This window comes from Aedes albopictus, chromosome 1 (genome assembly GCF_035046485.1).
Source record: "Aedes albopictus strain Foshan chromosome 1, AalbF5, whole genome shotgun sequence".
Classification (NCBI taxonomy): domain Eukaryota; kingdom Metazoa; phylum Arthropoda; class Insecta; order Diptera; family Culicidae; genus Aedes; species Aedes albopictus.
Genome location: NC_085136.1, coordinates 70,886,199 through 70,903,772, shown reverse-complemented (window position 1 = coordinate 70,903,772; position 17,574 = coordinate 70,886,199). Strand labels below are relative to the sequence as shown.

At 40.0% G+C, this 17,574-nt stretch overlaps 1 protein-coding gene across 7 annotated transcripts in view; it reads left to right on the top strand.

The window, feature by feature from the left end:
• LOC109397189 (uncharacterized protein K02A2.6) overlaps positions 1-17,574 on the top strand; it is a 340,877-nt gene that overhangs the window by 105,854 nt on the left and 217,449 nt on the right. For 6 of the 7 annotated variants that reach the window (XR_003898626.2, XR_003898623.2, XM_029877450.2 and 3 more), the window contains exon 2: positions 7,859-9,032. Coding sequence is in view for 4 of the 7 variants with exons in the window: in XM_029877450.2 (XP_029733310.1) it covers positions 8,256-9,032 (777 nt within the window). In the remaining 3 variants the exon portion in view is untranslated. The remainder of the gene's footprint in view (positions 1-7,858; positions 9,033-17,574) is intronic. The other variant, XR_003898627.2, reaches the window with a different exon arrangement.

Genomic DNA, 17,574 nt, shown 5'->3' with positions numbered 1-17,574 from the left:
AATTTCTGGCGAAATTTTGTGATATATCCCACGGATTAATTATTTTGGTGGAAATTTTTCAAAAGTATTCTATTCTTCCTAAAGGAATTCATGGAATAATCACATGAAGAATTTAAGTAGAAATGCCACGTGAAGTACCAGAGGGAATTTCTGGAGGGGTTCAAAGCAAACTTCTAGAGGAATCACAGCGAAAATCTATGAAAAAGGGGAAATTCCTAAAGGAATCATTAAAAGAAATGTTTTGAAAGAAAATGAGGCATCCCTCTTACCAAGGGCTGAAAGTCTCTTTAACCCTTTGGAGCCGGACTGTTTCGCCACTGCTGCCGCAACCTCGCTGGTCTCGAACACGTCTGTTATGGTCGGTTTCATCACCGGGGTCATATATGACCCCTCCGGCTCCAAAGGGTTAATAAAGACAAATCAATCAATTAGGCATCCCTGGAGTAATTCAACAGGGTTTCCTGGAACCAGCAATCTTTGAATGGGTCTCTGAAGAAATTCCTGGTGGTTTTGCCGATATACTGAGTTTTCGGAAGAATTACCGGTGAAATCCCTAAAAAAATTAGAAAAGAGTTCAAAATGTGCAGAATAAGTACCAGCAGGAATTACTGGGTGAATCTCAGCAAATACTTATTGTGCAGGAAGGTATTAGAGCATTGCAGGTATGACTGGGAGAAATCCAGTAGAAATTTTAAAGGGAATGGCAGGATGAATCCTTGCAAAAATCTCTGGAATCCCATGGGGAATCCTAGAGAAGCCGCAGGGGAAATTCCTGGAGGAATCATATCGAGAACTTTTGGAGTAATAGGACAGATTGGTGACGTACATACTAGATTTGTAGTAATGAGCTGAATTTTTGTATGGTGAGAAGTTCAATTCTCCGTTTCTGCAATGAAATGGTGCAAAAAGCGAGGGTACTATTATTCCTTACCTAATTTGATGCTGTTTGAGCAAAAATTTGGGCAACAGTGTTGTTGTTTTCTCCATTTCTTGCAACATAAATAACATAGTTATCCATAGTTTTGCTCAAACAGCATCAAATTAGGCAAGGAATAATTATATTGCGCGCTTTTTGCACCATTTCATTGCAGAAACGAAGAATTGACCTTCTCACCATACACAAATTCAGCTCAATACTACAATTCTAATATTTTACCAATTGTGTCCTATTTCAAAGCCCATTTTAGAGGAATCCTAGCAGATTAAAGCCAGTAGGAATAAATGGAGGAGTTTGAATCCTTGAAAAAAAAAACTCTAGAGGAACTCCTTCGAGAATTTCAGGATAAATCACAGAAGGTATTTCATTAAGAGATTCCTGGGTGAATTCCCGAGTGAATTTTGGAGGAATCTCAAGAGGAATTCTAGGAGGCATTATCGTATACGAAACTTTGAATTTTCCACTGCTGAAAATGAAATGATGTACACTCCAACGCTACCTGCTAGGGGATTTGTTTCTTTTAATCACATGAACAGGTAACGTTTGACGCTTGAGCAGTTCGGTATGTAAAAATGAAAAATAATCTTGATTTATGCGATATTGGTTCAAATAGTTAGATATAAAAAGGTATGCTATAAAGTTGACTTTTGAAGATAGGTACATAAAATACAACAATGAAAAAAAAAATTTAAACAAGGTTAAAAATCATTGTAGAGTGAATAACATAATTTGGGGGGATCTGTTTTGGCTTCGATACAACGTAACTTTGATATATCGCAACGAACATAAAAAAGTTGTTACGTTATATCGAGTTATGAATGTATACTAATATTAGTTTGGGCGATCCACGGTACTCACAGCTGCTTAAGAATAGTGAAATGTAATGTATAAAAATTACTACTGAATTCGTCAGTAAATCATTGTTCAATGTTATAGGGAAAATTTATAAAAAAAACGTCCGAAGAGATCGTAAGGGGAAACATTTTTTGAAAAATCATAAACCAGTCACACTTATTCAAATAAGATGATAAAGTAGCATCTAAATTTTACATTTACATCGTTTTCAACCATATAAGAATTGAACACAATCCACTAAATACATGTTGGATGGTAGAGTGATAAATGCAAACGACTGAAATTAGAAAAAAAAATCAATAAACTTTATGATTGATATCACAGTTGATTGTGGTCAAAGGTTTAGACCTATGGTGGAACCACTGTGCAGCGTCCTTGCATTATAAGAAGTACACAGTTCGCAAGATTTTTTGGCCTATCTCGATGCGTGGAAAATTCAGGTAAGGAATCGCTCGAGAAATGAGGAAGCTTTTGATTCTTCTTGACTCCAGTACGGAACTGAGAAGATACGTCAAATCAAATGAAGCTCTCTGTGTTGAAGTTCTTGACCATTCCGGTAAAGAAAAAATAATGTACTGAACGGAAATTACTTGAGCAATACCTAGCATAAACCCGTGGCCACAGGAACATGTTAGAGGACGGCTCTATCTTCATAATTTTTATATTCCTTGTCTTGGTAACCGTTACCTCCAGTGGCCACGAGTGTGACAGATAGGTCAATGGTCCTATTTTGATAACGAAGGTGAAAAAACATGAGGAGCTATGGGCAAAATGTATTCGGAACAGGTTTCTTCAGGGCAAATTCCAGTGGCCAGAGGTTAACCAGAGAGATGACTGGCACTGTTCACAGTTACAAAGATGATGCACATGAAACATCATGACGATAGAAAACCACTATATCGACAGTTGTAAAGGCGTGATTATTCAGTATATGCATGCTGATGGTGACAGGTTCAATTCGCGGTCAGTACTGGAACTTTTTGTAATGATTTTTTTCTTAGCTTTCTTCGTTATAGTGTATCTTTGTGCTTGCCACACGCTTTACACATGCAAAATGATCATATGCAAAGGAAGCTCTCAGTTAATAACTGTGAAAGTGCTCATAGAACATTGAGCTGAGTATCAGGCTTTGCCCCAGTATGGACGTTCCACAAAAAAGAAGAAGAAGATCATGGAGATAGAGCCCTTGCATGGCTGATAGCCACGGGTTAACCAGAGAGGTCACTCGTAGTTTTTTTTTCGATTACAAAGATGATGGATATGGAAAATCATGAAAATAGAACCGTCGCATGCCTAGTTTTGGTGTCATGGTCAAAATGTCCTCGAAACAGGTTCCTCCAGGGCACATTCCGGTGGCCACGGGTTAGCCAAGGAGGTCACTGGTCATTTTCATGGTTACTAAGATTATGGATATGAAAAATCATGAAGATAGAGCCGTCGCAAACCTAGTTTTGGTGTCATGGTCAAAATGTCCTCGAAACAGGTTCCTCCAGGGCACAATCCGTTGGCCACGGGTTAGTCAGGGAGTTCACTGATCATTTTCATGGTTACTTAAATAATGGATATGGAAAATCATGAAGATAGAGCCGTCACAAGCCTAGTTTTGGTGTCATGGTCAAAATGTCCTCGAAACAGGTTCCTCCAGGGCACATTCCGGAGGCCACGGGTTGGCAACGGAGGTCACTGGTCATTTTCATGGTTACTAAGATGATGGATATGAAAAATCATGAAGATAGAGCCGTCGCAAGCCTAGTTTTGGTGTCATGGTCAAAATGTCCTCAAAACAGGTTCCTCCAGGGCACATTCCGGAGGCCACGGGTTGGCCAGGGAGGTCACTGGTCATTTTCATGTTTACCAAAATAATGGATATGGAAAATCATGAAGATAGAGCCGTCGCATGCCTAGTTTTGGTGCCATAACTGAAATGTCCACGAAACAGGTTCCCGCGAGGGCCATTCCGACACCCGGGACAGGACCAGATCGTGTTGACCGGTTCCACATGTCCACTATCAGACGCGCATTATCCAGTTGGACATTTTTGCTGAAGACACCAACATTGTATCTAGTAAAGCATATAAACCATAATTGAAAGCGTATGCCGTGTACTGAGTACACGACGCGACCGCTCGTGTAACGGTCTGGTTCACAAAAAAGTTACACCAGCGGTCGCGCCGGTGTACTGAGTACACATTCAAAATGTGAGGTTAGAATTACGTATTTTTCGAGTACTTTCCGTGCATTTTTTCATTTTTTTTCTGCCTTACTAACAAGAAGAAGAGTGGATCTTGGAATAGGACCAACACCCGGTTCAATTCGGTGCGAATTTCGATAATTTTTTTGCATTTTTCTGAGATGCGTACACGCAAGCGACTGATGGTGGGTTAAAAGGATACCCCGAAGGAATTCCCGGAAGAATACTCGACGGAATATCAAGAATTTCGAAAGAATTTCAGAAGGAATCCATGAAGAAAGTCCAGGAGGAATCCCCAAAAAAAATCAAGAAAGAATTTTCAAAGTAATTCGTGAAGGAACCCTCAAATTTTTTTCTAGGAGATTGAAAAAATTCATAAAAAACAAGGAGGAATCCCCAATAGCAATTCAGGAGGAATCCACGCAGGAATTTCAAGAGCAAATTCCGAAAAAAAAAACCCTGCGTGAATCCCATAGGAATTCCAGGAATTATTCACTAAGAAATTCCAGTAGGACTCCCCAAAAGAATTTCAGTGGGAATTTCCAAAGGGATTCGAGGAACAATACCTTAAGGATTTCTAGAAGGGATCAACGAAAAAAATCCAGAGGGAATCTCTGAAAGAGTTCCAGGAGAAATTCGTGAGGGAATTCTAGGAGGAATCACTAACGAAATTCCAAGAGGAAACCCCGAATGAATTCCAGAAGAAATTCCCCAAGGCATTCCAGTAGGATACCCCGAAGGAATCCACGGAAGTATTCCACGAGAAATTTCTGGAGGAATCTCCGAAGAAATTCGAAGAAGAATCACAACGGGAATTCCAATAGGAAACTTCGAAGGAAATCTAGGAGGAATCTCCGAAGTAATTACGGGAGAAGTTCCCGTAGAAATTTCAGGAGGCATCCTTGAAGGAAGTTCAGCTGGAATTTCCGAAAGAACTCCAGGTGATATCCCCGAAATAATTCCAGGAGAAATCTCCAAAGGAACTCAAGGAGGAATCTTCTCCGAACGAATCCCTGAAGGAAGTCCAGAAAGAATACCCGACGGAATTCCAGGAGGATTTCCTGAAGTTATTTCAAGAGAAATCCCCGAAGAAATTGCAGGAGAAATCCCTGCAGGAAGCCCAGGGGAACCCCTGCAGGAATTCTCTGAGGAATCTCCAAAGGATTTCCAAGCGGAATAATCGACGGATCTTCAAGAGGAAACCCCATAGGAAGTTCAGGAGAAATCCCCGAAGGAACTCTTGGAGGAATCTCTGAAGAAATTCTAGGAGGACTCCTGGAAGAATTCCATGAGGAATCCCTGGAGGAAATCAAGGGGGAATCCCCGTAGGAATTCTAAAAGAAATCATCGAAGAAATTCCAGGAGGAAACTCCGAAGGAATTTCAGGAGAAATTCACGACAGAATATCAGGATAAATCCCCGAAAGAATATCAGGAAGAATTCTCGGTGAAAGTCTAGGAGGAAACTTCAACAGAAAATCTAGGAAGAATCCCCGAAGGAGTTCTAAGAGGAATCCCTGAAAGAATTCCAGGCGAATTTCCCGATAGAATTCTAGGAAGAATCTTCGAGGTACCCTCGAAGGAAGTCCAGGGGAACCTTTGAAGGAAGTACAGGAGGAATCCCCGAAGAAATTACAAGAGAAATCCCTGCAGGAATTCCATGGGTAACTCCCGAAAAATTCCGGTAGGAATCTCCAGAGGAGTTCCAGGTGGAATCTTCGAAGGATTTTCAGTAGAATCTCTCAAAGGGAATGTTTCCGAGTAGGGGGAAGGATTTGCAGGTGGTATCCCCTGAAGAATTCCTGGAGAAATTCCAGAGGAAAATCCAGGATGAATTCTTGTAGAAACTGCATGAAGGATCCCTCAAGTATATCCAGGAGATATGCCTGATTATAATCCTAAGGAAATTATTGAAGGAACTCCAGAAGACTCTCCAAAGGAACACCTGTTATTTAACCCTTTGGGGACGGATGGGTCATATGTGCCCAGCCGAGAAAATCGGCCATCACAAACGTATTCTAGACCAGCGAGGTTGCATCTAGAAAGGTGAAAATTCCGTCTTCAAATGCTTAAAACCAAACATAAACTAAATTTATCTGCATTACTAAGTAACCTTTTCCAAGACTAAAGAGGCCCATCCTAAGACAGTCTTGAAGAACTAGTTTTAAGATTCTCATAAAATCTATAATACTTTACAAGATGTCCTCTAGACGAATTGGTCTCATCTTGTCGAGCTCTTAAAGTGCACAATAAAACAATAATAAAATTGTCAGCTTCTGTTGCTGCTTGTGCGCTTTTGATTGGTGACGCCTACTATGATTGCTTGATGTGCTATGCGTCGTTGTCCACTGTTCAATATGGCAATCTACAGTCACACTGCTGTAGAGTAAAAGTTAAATAAAATCGGGAAAAATATCATGAAAATAAATGATAAGGGGATTAGGGGCATAATGGACACCCGGGGCGAAATGGACACCCCTGTTTTTGTCGAAACCGTTGACTTTAATGTAAAACTTTTAATGCATAAGTGTAAAGAAACAAGTCATTGTTCTATTTTTCAAAAGTATCATTTATAATCCTTCAAAATAACCAAAATATCATTGAAATTGAAGTATGCTTTTCATATGGTGGATTTCTTATAATTTCGAAGCAGCAACAAACAAGGTACTACGCGTGATTGAGTGTGTCCACCATAAAACAAATAAAATGTTAGCATATCTACATGTAACGCAGATTTAACAATGGTTGAAGTATTATATTTTTTATCAGAACTTACTCAAAATAGCAATTTCAATGTTGTAGTCGATTCGGGGCGAAATGAACACTGGCAATTATGAATGGATGTATGCGCGTTGCATACTGTTAGGCGTTTTAGAGAGTGTGGAAAAAATCAATCTGATTATTTTAGCCTAAAATTTATTTAATTAACTTTGATGTTATGTAAACTCGTCTAAGAGGGAGTATTATATCTGTGGTATTGATCTCCGTAGGCAAATTACTTAACTGGTCGATATTATCAAAGATACAGCATAAAATATGCAGGGGTGTCCATTTCGCCCCGTACCTTTCCTGCCAGCCCAGAAAAACACACGGTTTACAATTCATTATTTCTTCGCAATAATGACATTCTACCTGCTGTAAATGATTGAAATGCGTAGGAAACAAGTTAAAGTTGTAAGCCAACTGATAATATGTTAAGTTTTTGTCCGTTATACAGGCCTAACATACTCATTTTCTTAGGGTGTCCATTATGCCCCTAATCCCCCTACAGCATAATAAATGCAATTCCATCGACAGCCCTGTACTGCTACTAATCGGGGGGAGCATCTGTTCTGGGTACTTTGATGCGGTGCAGTGCCAAGTGTCTCCGGTCAGCGTTCCCAACAGGGGGAATCGCCTGTAAAACAGAGAATGGTTATTCGAGGAAATTATTCATTCTGGGAAACGGCATTCGAGGAAACAACATTTGATTGTTACAGAAAGGGCCGCATTTCTCTATAAAATTCCAAGAGTTTTTGCTAGAAATTACCCTATGCTTAGACATTTCATTTTTTCATGAACCTTCGCCTGACGTTCATTTCAAAATTTTATCTCTTATTATTGTTATTCCAAATCTTTTTACTTTTAATGATATAATTCCACCAGAAAATGTTAATGAAAACCTTTCAGCAACTACTCCTGAGATTTTACCAGGGATTTTCTCAGAAACGATAGTGGAAGAATTCCGACTAACTTTATGCGCTCTAAAAGGTTTTAAATCGCTTCAAAAGGATTATCAGAATGAAGAATTATGCTATGTATATCAATGCACAAAGCTGATTATAGTTGCTTTTTACTTTTATAAGTATTTAACACAGATTTCTTTCTCTTTTGCAGATGTGACCAGTGAAACAAGCGAATGAGCGTTAGTTATGATCAGCAAGTTTGATGCAGTGCTTTGATATTAATGATCGAGTCTATAGTTATTGAAAGTTCTTAGTGTAGCGTGACATTCATCCTCTATGTTCAAAAATGTGATACTATCGGAAGAAATTTTTGTAGAAACAAACTGTCTGGATACTACACCAAATTCTACTCGAAATTGGCATGCCCGCTGAAAATGCATGCCTTGAAAAGCGCCTCCGCTCGCCCACAGTGACACCCCAATCGCAGCAACTGTGAATGCTCCGACAACGGCGCAAACGCAAACGCTTACTCCGCATCAACTCGTCTAGTCATCCATCGCCGCCGCCGTCGCCAGCCAAACTTCAAACTGGAGCTCCTACAGCGAGTCATGCTCCTGCTGGGTTGGACCCTGGCTCTGGGGTTGGTGGAAACCACCAACCCTCTGAGCGTAGTCCATCACCCCCAGCAGCAGCAGCAACATCCGGTCCCACAACCATCCGGACTAGGCAGTCCCGAGGGCCTCATCATCGAGGACTCCCCGATCGCCCCCTCGTCGCAGTACATTGTCCAGAAGGACATCTGGAACGGCGGAGGTGCCAGCAGCAACCATCACTCTCACCACCATAGTAGTAGTCAGCCCCACCAGTCACCTCACCCATCATCGTCATCTTCCTCTTCTTCCTCCCCCAACGGTAGTGGCCCCAGTAGTAGCGATAGTGACCCTAGCGATGTCCCCCATCGATCCCCGCTGATCCCCGGCACACGAAGTAACGAGACTTTCCGTTCTCATGGCGCAGGATCGGGAGGAGGTGGAAGTTCCGGGTCTTCGGGTGGAGGACTGGCGAACTTCTTCGGCTTCGGGCCGGGAACCGAGTGGACGCTGATGGATTGCTTCTCGCTGCGGAGGACCCACCATCTGTACTACCAGCTCGGCAGTGGGTTGTTCTTTTTGGCCTTCCTGGCGCCGAATGCGCCCTTCGGGATGCTGTGGTTGCGGTGTATGGTGATTGCGGGGAGCGTGCTGCTGATCATCTGGGGTTGGCAAGTGGAGTGCACGCTGGACGCCGTGGTGTGGGCCAGTTTGTTCCTGATCATCAATGCCATCTACGTGGGGGCGCTGCTGTGCAAGCTGCGGCCGGTGAAGTTCGAGAAGGAGATCGAAGCGGTGAGTAGAAACATTTTAGACGAACTGTATAAATCATCACTATTAGGTATAACAATTTTAATCATTATTTGAAGTGTCTATTGATAAAGGTATAATTATTATAATGCATTTCGCAGAGGATAACTTGTAGCACATTCCATTGGGTTTAAATTCAAGCCTAACTCTACCAAACACCGTATGTAACATATGTAAACAAAAAAGAAATTTTTACACGAGACACTGAATTTCGTTGAGGACTAGGTACTTGTATCATACTCACCTTTGGGGATGATTTGTGAAAAATACCCGGATTTTCCACGTTTCGGAAATGCTCAATGTATGAGTTGCTATGGAAGCAGCGAACTTTCCCTTCGATTTTCTCCGCTCGTAGATTTTGTTAGATACGGTGTTTGGTAAAGTTAGGGTTGAATTCAGTAACAAATTTTGAAAACGACGTATAATCAATGCTACACCATTGATTATACGTCGTTTTCAAAATTTGTTACTGAATTGTAAAAAAAACATGAGTGACATTCGTGTTTATTACAATCATTTCTGTGAATGCCGGGCAACTTACTGGAACAATCCGTTCCCAGCCATCTTAGCAAACTGCAGTAGAATCACTTGGCATAATACGGAACCTCACGGTGATGGCGACTTACTCCGCCAACAGTCCACTCGTCAATGAGGCAGCATCACACTGACGACGACCCCGTCATGGTGCTGGCTGTCACTGATGCTTGCTAGGGGAAATACACGCATGGGAAATGCTACTCAGCTTTGTTCATACCCCACATTCTCCCTCTTCTCCGAAAAAAAAAGTTTTCTTACTAGCAGGCTTGTTATTTTTACGCTCAAACCCTCAATTTCGTTCTCTTCATCCTTATGGCACCAATGCAACAAGATACACTTCAAGATACAAGAATTGAGACGAATGGCCACATTTACTTTTTTGTTTAGTAAACGCACTTTTGTTAATATCGAACCTATATCATTTGATTGATAACTTGCAATGCTCCGATCATCTATGGGGTTTTGCCGAGCTCCAATAAAAATAACTACAACACACGCAGTTGGGTGATGCGTCTTCTCTCCTTCAAGCGCACGTCTCGTTAAGTAGCCGGCCCTGTTTTTCTCTCACTCAAATCAATCGTTATTCACGATTGCGAAAAAAACAAGAGATTAACGAATTTGAGATTTATCAGACTAAAGATTTCGTATACAGTCTGGATTCGCTTGTTGGGTCACGACTGCGCCCCGATTATCGAATCGTGTTCGTTCGTTGGGGCAACTGATAACTGATCAAAATGATCTAGACACACGCAAGTGACAAGAAAGACGTCATGAAACACTCACATACTTGCGCAAACGTTCTGTATACAGGAGCTGTGGTGCGACGGCAGTCAGACGTCAAACTCGTTTTGACATCTGTTTTGACATTGACAGTGCTTTTTAGTTGGGTTTTGCCCCAACCAGTGAACATTCAACCATCGAGACAGCCCATCTAACGAGCTCTCAACGAACGAATCGTCACTGTATCATACAACTCCACTTTCAATGCTTCAATGTGATGGTACAGATGGACCATATATAACACATAAATGACCTTCATTATACGAAAATAGATTCTACAAAACGAGTTCGAAAGAGGTTCTACAACATATTTTCAGTAGATATGTTTTCATTGCGTACTTCGAATTTTAAACTGTTTTACGATATGCAATTTTTATGGGCGGTTTTCATTACACGTCTCTGCAATTTCCTCACGCACAGCTTTCGGCAGTTATCATGCAACGCCATTTCCTTAGACAGGTTTCTTTACACATCGCTGCATTTTCTTTATGCAGAATAATTTTCGGCGGTTATCCAAAAATGCCGTTTCCTTGGACGGTTTTCATTACACGTCCCTGCATTTTCCTTATGCAGAAAAATTTTCGGCGGTTCGACACGCCATTAATTTGCCCAACCAAAAACCCGAGCAAAAAAACCAACCCAACCAACCAATGCCGCGAGTATTTTACGGCAACATTCACAATAGTCAAACACCTCTACCATCATGCACATCAACCTGTTTGTATTTACCGTTCAACCGAGCGACAACACGAGCATGTACGATCCGAGGAATCAACGAAAGCGCGACCATCCATGCCGAGCAAGAACATGAAGAAACATGCATGCAATCATCGACCGACCACCTATCCACAGCGTGCTACCAGTCGACAACAAAAATCAACCACGTCACCACGCCTTTGTTCATGTGTTTGTGCTAGAACCAAGGCTAAAACAGAACGCGGTTGGAAAAACAAAAACTTTCCGCGCTCTAGCTTTCGTCAGGAACCGCAGAACACCCACTTCACTGTGTTTGCAGCACCACCACACACTTCACACACCAAAACGATTTGTTTTCTCTCACTGTTTTTATGCCAAGTGATTCTACCTATTTTATGATTAACTTGTTATTGATTATGATGCACTCCTGGCAGGATCGCCAATGTGAATGCCGGGCAACTTACTGGAACAATCCGTTCCCAGCCATCTTAGCAAACTGCAGTAGAATCACTTGGCATAATACGGAACCTCACGGTGATGGCGACTTACTCCGCCAACAGTCCACTCGTCAATGAGGCAGCATCACACTGACGACGACCCCGTCATGGTGCTGGCTGTCACTGATGCTTGCTAGGGGAAATACACGCATGGGAAATGCTACTCAGCTTTGTTCATACCCCACAATTTCCAACTTATTCATTCAGGGGCCATGATAGTCAAGCGTTTTGTTTACACCACCAGCTAGCGATGAACCACTAACAAGTGAATGCACTCGAAACAGAATGTTTCGGTTTCCTTATAGAATGACGGAATTTTCTTCTTCTTATTCTTGACGTAACGTCCCACTGGGTCAAAGTCAGCTTCTCAGCTTAGTATTCTATGAGCACTTCATCAGTTAATCACTGAGAGCTTCCTCTGGCAATAACCATTTTAGATGTGTATATCGTGTGGCAGGTACGAAGATACTCTTCATTCACGAAACGGGAATTGAATTCGTCACCCCCATCATGTCTTTATAGCGGTTGCTGGGCTCGTTGTTTTCCTGATATCTTAGCCACAGCCAAAATTTATAAATTTTTATTTCCTTCGAATGAGTGTTATCAGTTTTGTATCTTTTAATTCCGCCCTATGTTTCTTATCCTTTGACAGATATGCGTATTTCGATTACCACTTGTAATCTTCCTCAGTGTCAGGAGTGGATAACTGATACTGAGGAAGATTACAAGTGGTAATCGAAATACGCGTATCTGTCAAAGAAAAAGCAACATAGGGCGGAATTAAAAGGTACGAAACTGATTACACTCATTCGAAGAGGGTATTCTGCTTAGAGGGTTCGAAAAGTCGGTACAAGATTTATAAATTTGTTGTCCCCGGCAGAGTAGTTCATATGGATGTGAACCTTCTATTCAAATGATGACATTTTCTCACTAGACGGTACTATAATATAATTGATTTGGATGCAAAAGATACATTTTGATTGTGTGCTGCAAATTGTTTATCGGGCCAAACTTAGTTCGCTAATGTAATTATTAGTAAGAAATCTCACGATCAGGTGGCACAGGGATGAAAAAACTACTAATATCTCGACTCAGTGAAGATAATAGAAATACACTACTTTTCCTATTTAGTTTTTATAATAACTTTAGTTGTAATAACTGACTATTTTTAAGTGTCCATTTTGTAGAGTGTCTTTTGTTTTGGTAAACATAATTTATTTGACACTTCTAGTATTGCTACTGATGCTAAAAGGGCGTGGCAAACTAGATGTTAGTCACACGAACAGTCGCGAGAGTGACCTTCTGTGGCTAGTTATTCTATTGTGAAGATATATAAAGATGGCGTTTTAAAAATAACCGTTCAGGTGCGTCGGAATAAAATACCGCTCTAGCTGTAATTTTCGTCACGTACATCTTGGTCTACATGCAAACCCTCTCACAGGGATTTATCTTTGAAAATATTCAGCAATTTCTCTCGAAGATTTCTCCTAGAATTCCTACCATGTTTTTCTTCCTGAGAGTCCTGTAGAGATTCGCCCCAGGATTTTTTTCTGGAATTCCTTCAAGTATTCTCTTTTGCTTCTTCACGCCTTCGCTTCAAATATTCTCCTCCTGGCATTTCTTCCGGAATTGTTTCAGCGATTTCTCCGGGATTTCTTCAGGATTTTTTTTTCCGAAATTCCGTTAAGAAATCATTGCCGGCTTGCTTCCGGATTCTTTCACGGATTATTTCCTAGATTTCATCAGGTATTCCTCTTCTAGGATTCTTTTTGGATTTTCTCCCAGAATTCTTATAGAAATCCCTCTCAGAGTTCCTTTATTGATATCTCTAGGGTCTCTTAATTGATTTTTACCGGGTTCCATTCAGGGATTCTTGATCACTGATCATTTCTGTGTCTTCTTCCCGGATTTCTTTTCTGGAGTTTTTTTTTTAAGAATTCCTCTCGGGATTCTTTGGGGCTTTCCTTTCTTCCGGGGATTTTTTTAGAGATTCCTTCAGGGATATTTCGCGGCATTACATCAAAGATTTCTCCCGGGATACCCCCATTGATTCCTCTCGGGATTCTTTTAGAGTTTTGCTCAGGAATTTCTCCTTATCAGATATTCCTCCTGAAATTTACTGTTGGATTCCTATGGGGATTCCTTCTGGATTCTTTCAGTGGTTGCTTCAGAAATTTATTCCGAGATTCCTTCATTGATTTTTTCGGGTTTTTTTTAGGAATCAAACCCGGTGTTTCTTCAAGATTTCTTCAGAGATTCTTTAATTTCTTCCAAGGATTATGCCAGAATTCTTTAAGAGATCGCTTCCGGGACTCCTTTAGGGATTCCTTCGGGAGGATCCCTCCAGTTCAAAGACACTTCTTTCAAGATTCTTTCAGGGATAATTTCAAGAATCGTTTAGGAATTTCTTCATAGATTCCACCAGATTTTTTCTTGTTTTTCCTCCGAGTTTCGGGTTTCTTTCAGGAACTTTTCCAGGGCTCCCTTTAGTGAATTCTTTCCAGAATTCCTGCATTGAGCTCTCTTCTTGGGATTTCTTCATGAACTTCTCCAAAGATTTATTCAGGGACTTATTCCGAGATTGTTTTTGGGAATCTTTCTGAGAATCTTTAAAAAATTTCGCCAAGGATACCTCGAGGCTCCTCCATCTCGGCAGGCTTGTAAATATTCGACACTTTTCACTACCTTCGTTTTGTTACCGCGGTCGGATGTCAGCTTGCTTTGTTACATTCGTGCGCTACCGCTACATCTTACACCCAACACGGATGGTACAACGAAGAACAATAAACATAAAAGTGGATCAAATCAACGTCGTCTGACACGATGACATTTGTATAATTCCAGCTATTTGCATAATTTCAGCACATTTTGTTTATGATTTGTATAATATTAGTTTATTCGTGCGCGATAAATCGATTATGACACATAAAAATAGCCAAAAACAGTTCTCTTTATGGGAAAGACAGGAACCTCCCAAAGACGCTGTCATGGTCAAGCGCATTCAATTGACATTTTTGTTTCGTATAGTAGCTTGATTGCTTGTGTTGCAAATGTTGGAGACAAAGGCAGCCGAATATTGACGAAAAGGTGTCAAAGACTGTGATTGCTAACAAGACTGATCTCGAGATTCCTTTCAACACTTTTGCTGAGATTTCTTCAGGGGTTCCTTTCGCTTACGTTCAGGGATTCGTCCAGGATCTTCTCTTGAGATTGTTTCTTGAATTGCTCCTGCAAATGGCTGAAATTTTCGCTGGAAACAGTTTAACGCAACAATTTTACACCGTCAAAGTTTTATAAAAATTGAGAATGCCGAAATTTGAAAAAAAAAAGTTTTTGTTGTTTGAATTGTTAAAAAAAGTACTGAATCTATTATGATTAAAAGTTCACCACTTATTATGCCTGACTTAGAGAACTTAGAGTCAAATTTTTAGATGTTTTGATGAGCTAACAACAAAGCTATAGCCTACACAATTTTTAAAATGCATACCCAATGTTTCCAAAATAACATTTTGTTGTATCAACAATATCTGCGCAAAAATTAAACCGATTTTGATGAACTTTTCATGGTATTAACTACACATAATGTATATGCTTTTGATTGCTAAAAAAATGTGCACGCAATCAAAAGTAATACATTATTTAGTGGATCTCACTTTTTCGAGTTCGGTCTTTATCACCTTTTTACCCTTCTTACACCCATAAGAAGGGTATAAATACCGCTTGGAAAACCGATTTTCGATCCGAGGCCCGCAGGGCCGAGTCACATATACCAATCAACTCAGCTCGACGAATTGAACAAATGTCTGTATGTGCGTGTGTGTATGTATGTTACAAAAAAATGTCACTCTCGATTCTCAGCCGTCTGTTGACCGATTTGAGTTCTCTTGGAAGCAAATGAAAGCTACTACATCCTAGTAGAACGCTATTGAATTTTATTTTGATTGGACGTTCGGTTACCGAGATATCTTTCAAAGAGTGCTAGGGAGTAAAGGGTGATACGGTCAAAATTTGGTCACACAATTTTTTTCATAACTTTAGACTGCGTACACCAAAACAGCTGAATTTTGGACCAGTAATGCTACATTATATGTAGCTTATACCATAAAATTTTCATCAAAATCGATTGAGTATTGGTTGATATATAGACAAAACCATCGACCTACCTTTTTAAAATTTTGTACAAAGGCGCTCCATAGTAAATTTTCGGAAATTTAAGGTCAATAAAGCACAATTTTGATTATAGAACTACCAATACTGCTCCGATTTTTATCAAAATTTTACAGTATAGTACTATTATAAAAATACGTTCTTAGTAAAATTTTGAGCCATTTTGTATGAATACTTTCAAAGTTGTAGCAGTTTGAATATGAAAAAAACTGACCGGGTGCCACTTAAGCAAATATAACTTTGTAACGGCTGGATCAAATTGAATGAAATTTTTACACAACATTTTGATATGCATACTACACATACAGAAAAATTTTCATTGAAATCGGTTAAGTATCTCTGGCTCTATAAATAAAACAGTAAAAATGTATGAATCCTCTTTGCACAAAATTCTGAAATTGCGGATCTCAGGGTTCAACAATATCTCCGCAAATACTAGACCGATTTTGATGAAAATTTTATGGTACAAGCTACATATAATGTACCATTACTGATCCAAAAATCAGCTGTTTGGGTGTACGCAATCTAAAGTTGTAAAAAAAAGTTGTGTGACCAAAATTTGACTTGACTCGACAAAATTTGACAAAATTTGACCGCCTAAACAAATATAACTTTGTAACGGCTGAATCAAATTGAATGAAATTTTTACATAACATTTTGATATGTATACTTTACACACAGAAAAATTTTCATTGAAATTGGTTCAGTATTTCTGGCTCTATAAAAAAAAGAGTAAAAATGTGTTTTTATTTTTTAATCCACTTTGTACAAAATTTGAAAATTGCAGTTTTTAGGATTCACAATATCTCCGCAAATACTAAACCGATTTTGATGAAAATTGTATGGTATAAGCTACATATAATGTACCAATACTGGTCCAAAAATCAGCTGTTTTGGTGTACGCAGTCTCAAGTTATGAAACAAATTGTGTGACCAAATTTTGACCGTATCACCCTTTAGTACAACTTAATTATTTTAGATTTTTTTGACAAAGTGTATCACCATAAGTTTCTCAGCCGTCTACCAACCGATTTGGGTTCTTAAGGCCCCAAACGAAAGCTACTGCATCCTGAAAGAACGCTTTTGAATTTCATTCCTATTGGACATTTTGTAACCGAGATATCTTTCGAGGAGTACTTTGGAGTAATACAACTTTCACACATACGAATAATACAACAATAATTTTAATAAGTGTAAGAAGGGTTCTGTTCACCATAGGTGGATTAATTCAGGTTTTTTTGTTTAATTTTTGTGTTCAGGATGGGCTTGGTGGTCTAGTGGCTATCGCTTCTGATTCGTATGCAGAAGGTCTTGGGTTCAATCCCTGGCCCGCCCCTTTCATCCTACTATGTATCTTTCTATCCACTTTATTTCTTTCTTCTCTACATATACAACTCATGTATATTCATAATGTTCATAGCCATCGCTAGAACCAGAAATGAACTGCTAAAATTCGTTTCCCTTCCGTCCAACTTCAACTGCACAATGTATATAACGCTTACAAGTTATGCAACCAAAGCGAACTGTGCCGCATACCCTTCATAGTAATCATCACACAATATATGTATCACCTTACGAACACCCCCAATCCATGAATCGCATCACCGAACCAACGATGGCTCCCAGATCTCCCATCCTTTTCGTTTAACAAATCCCCAGTCCATGCTGGTTGTGGGGATGCAGAGGTGCTCTCGGTCTTTAGTAGCAACAATCAGCGCACTATAACATTCCTTTCCCTTCCCAACTGACTATAAGGACTTGGCCGGCGCCGTTATCGATCAAAAATGAGCTGCTTAAATTGCACTTTGAGAATAAGTGGAGTGTCCCAGCCCTTATTCATTTGGATCTCA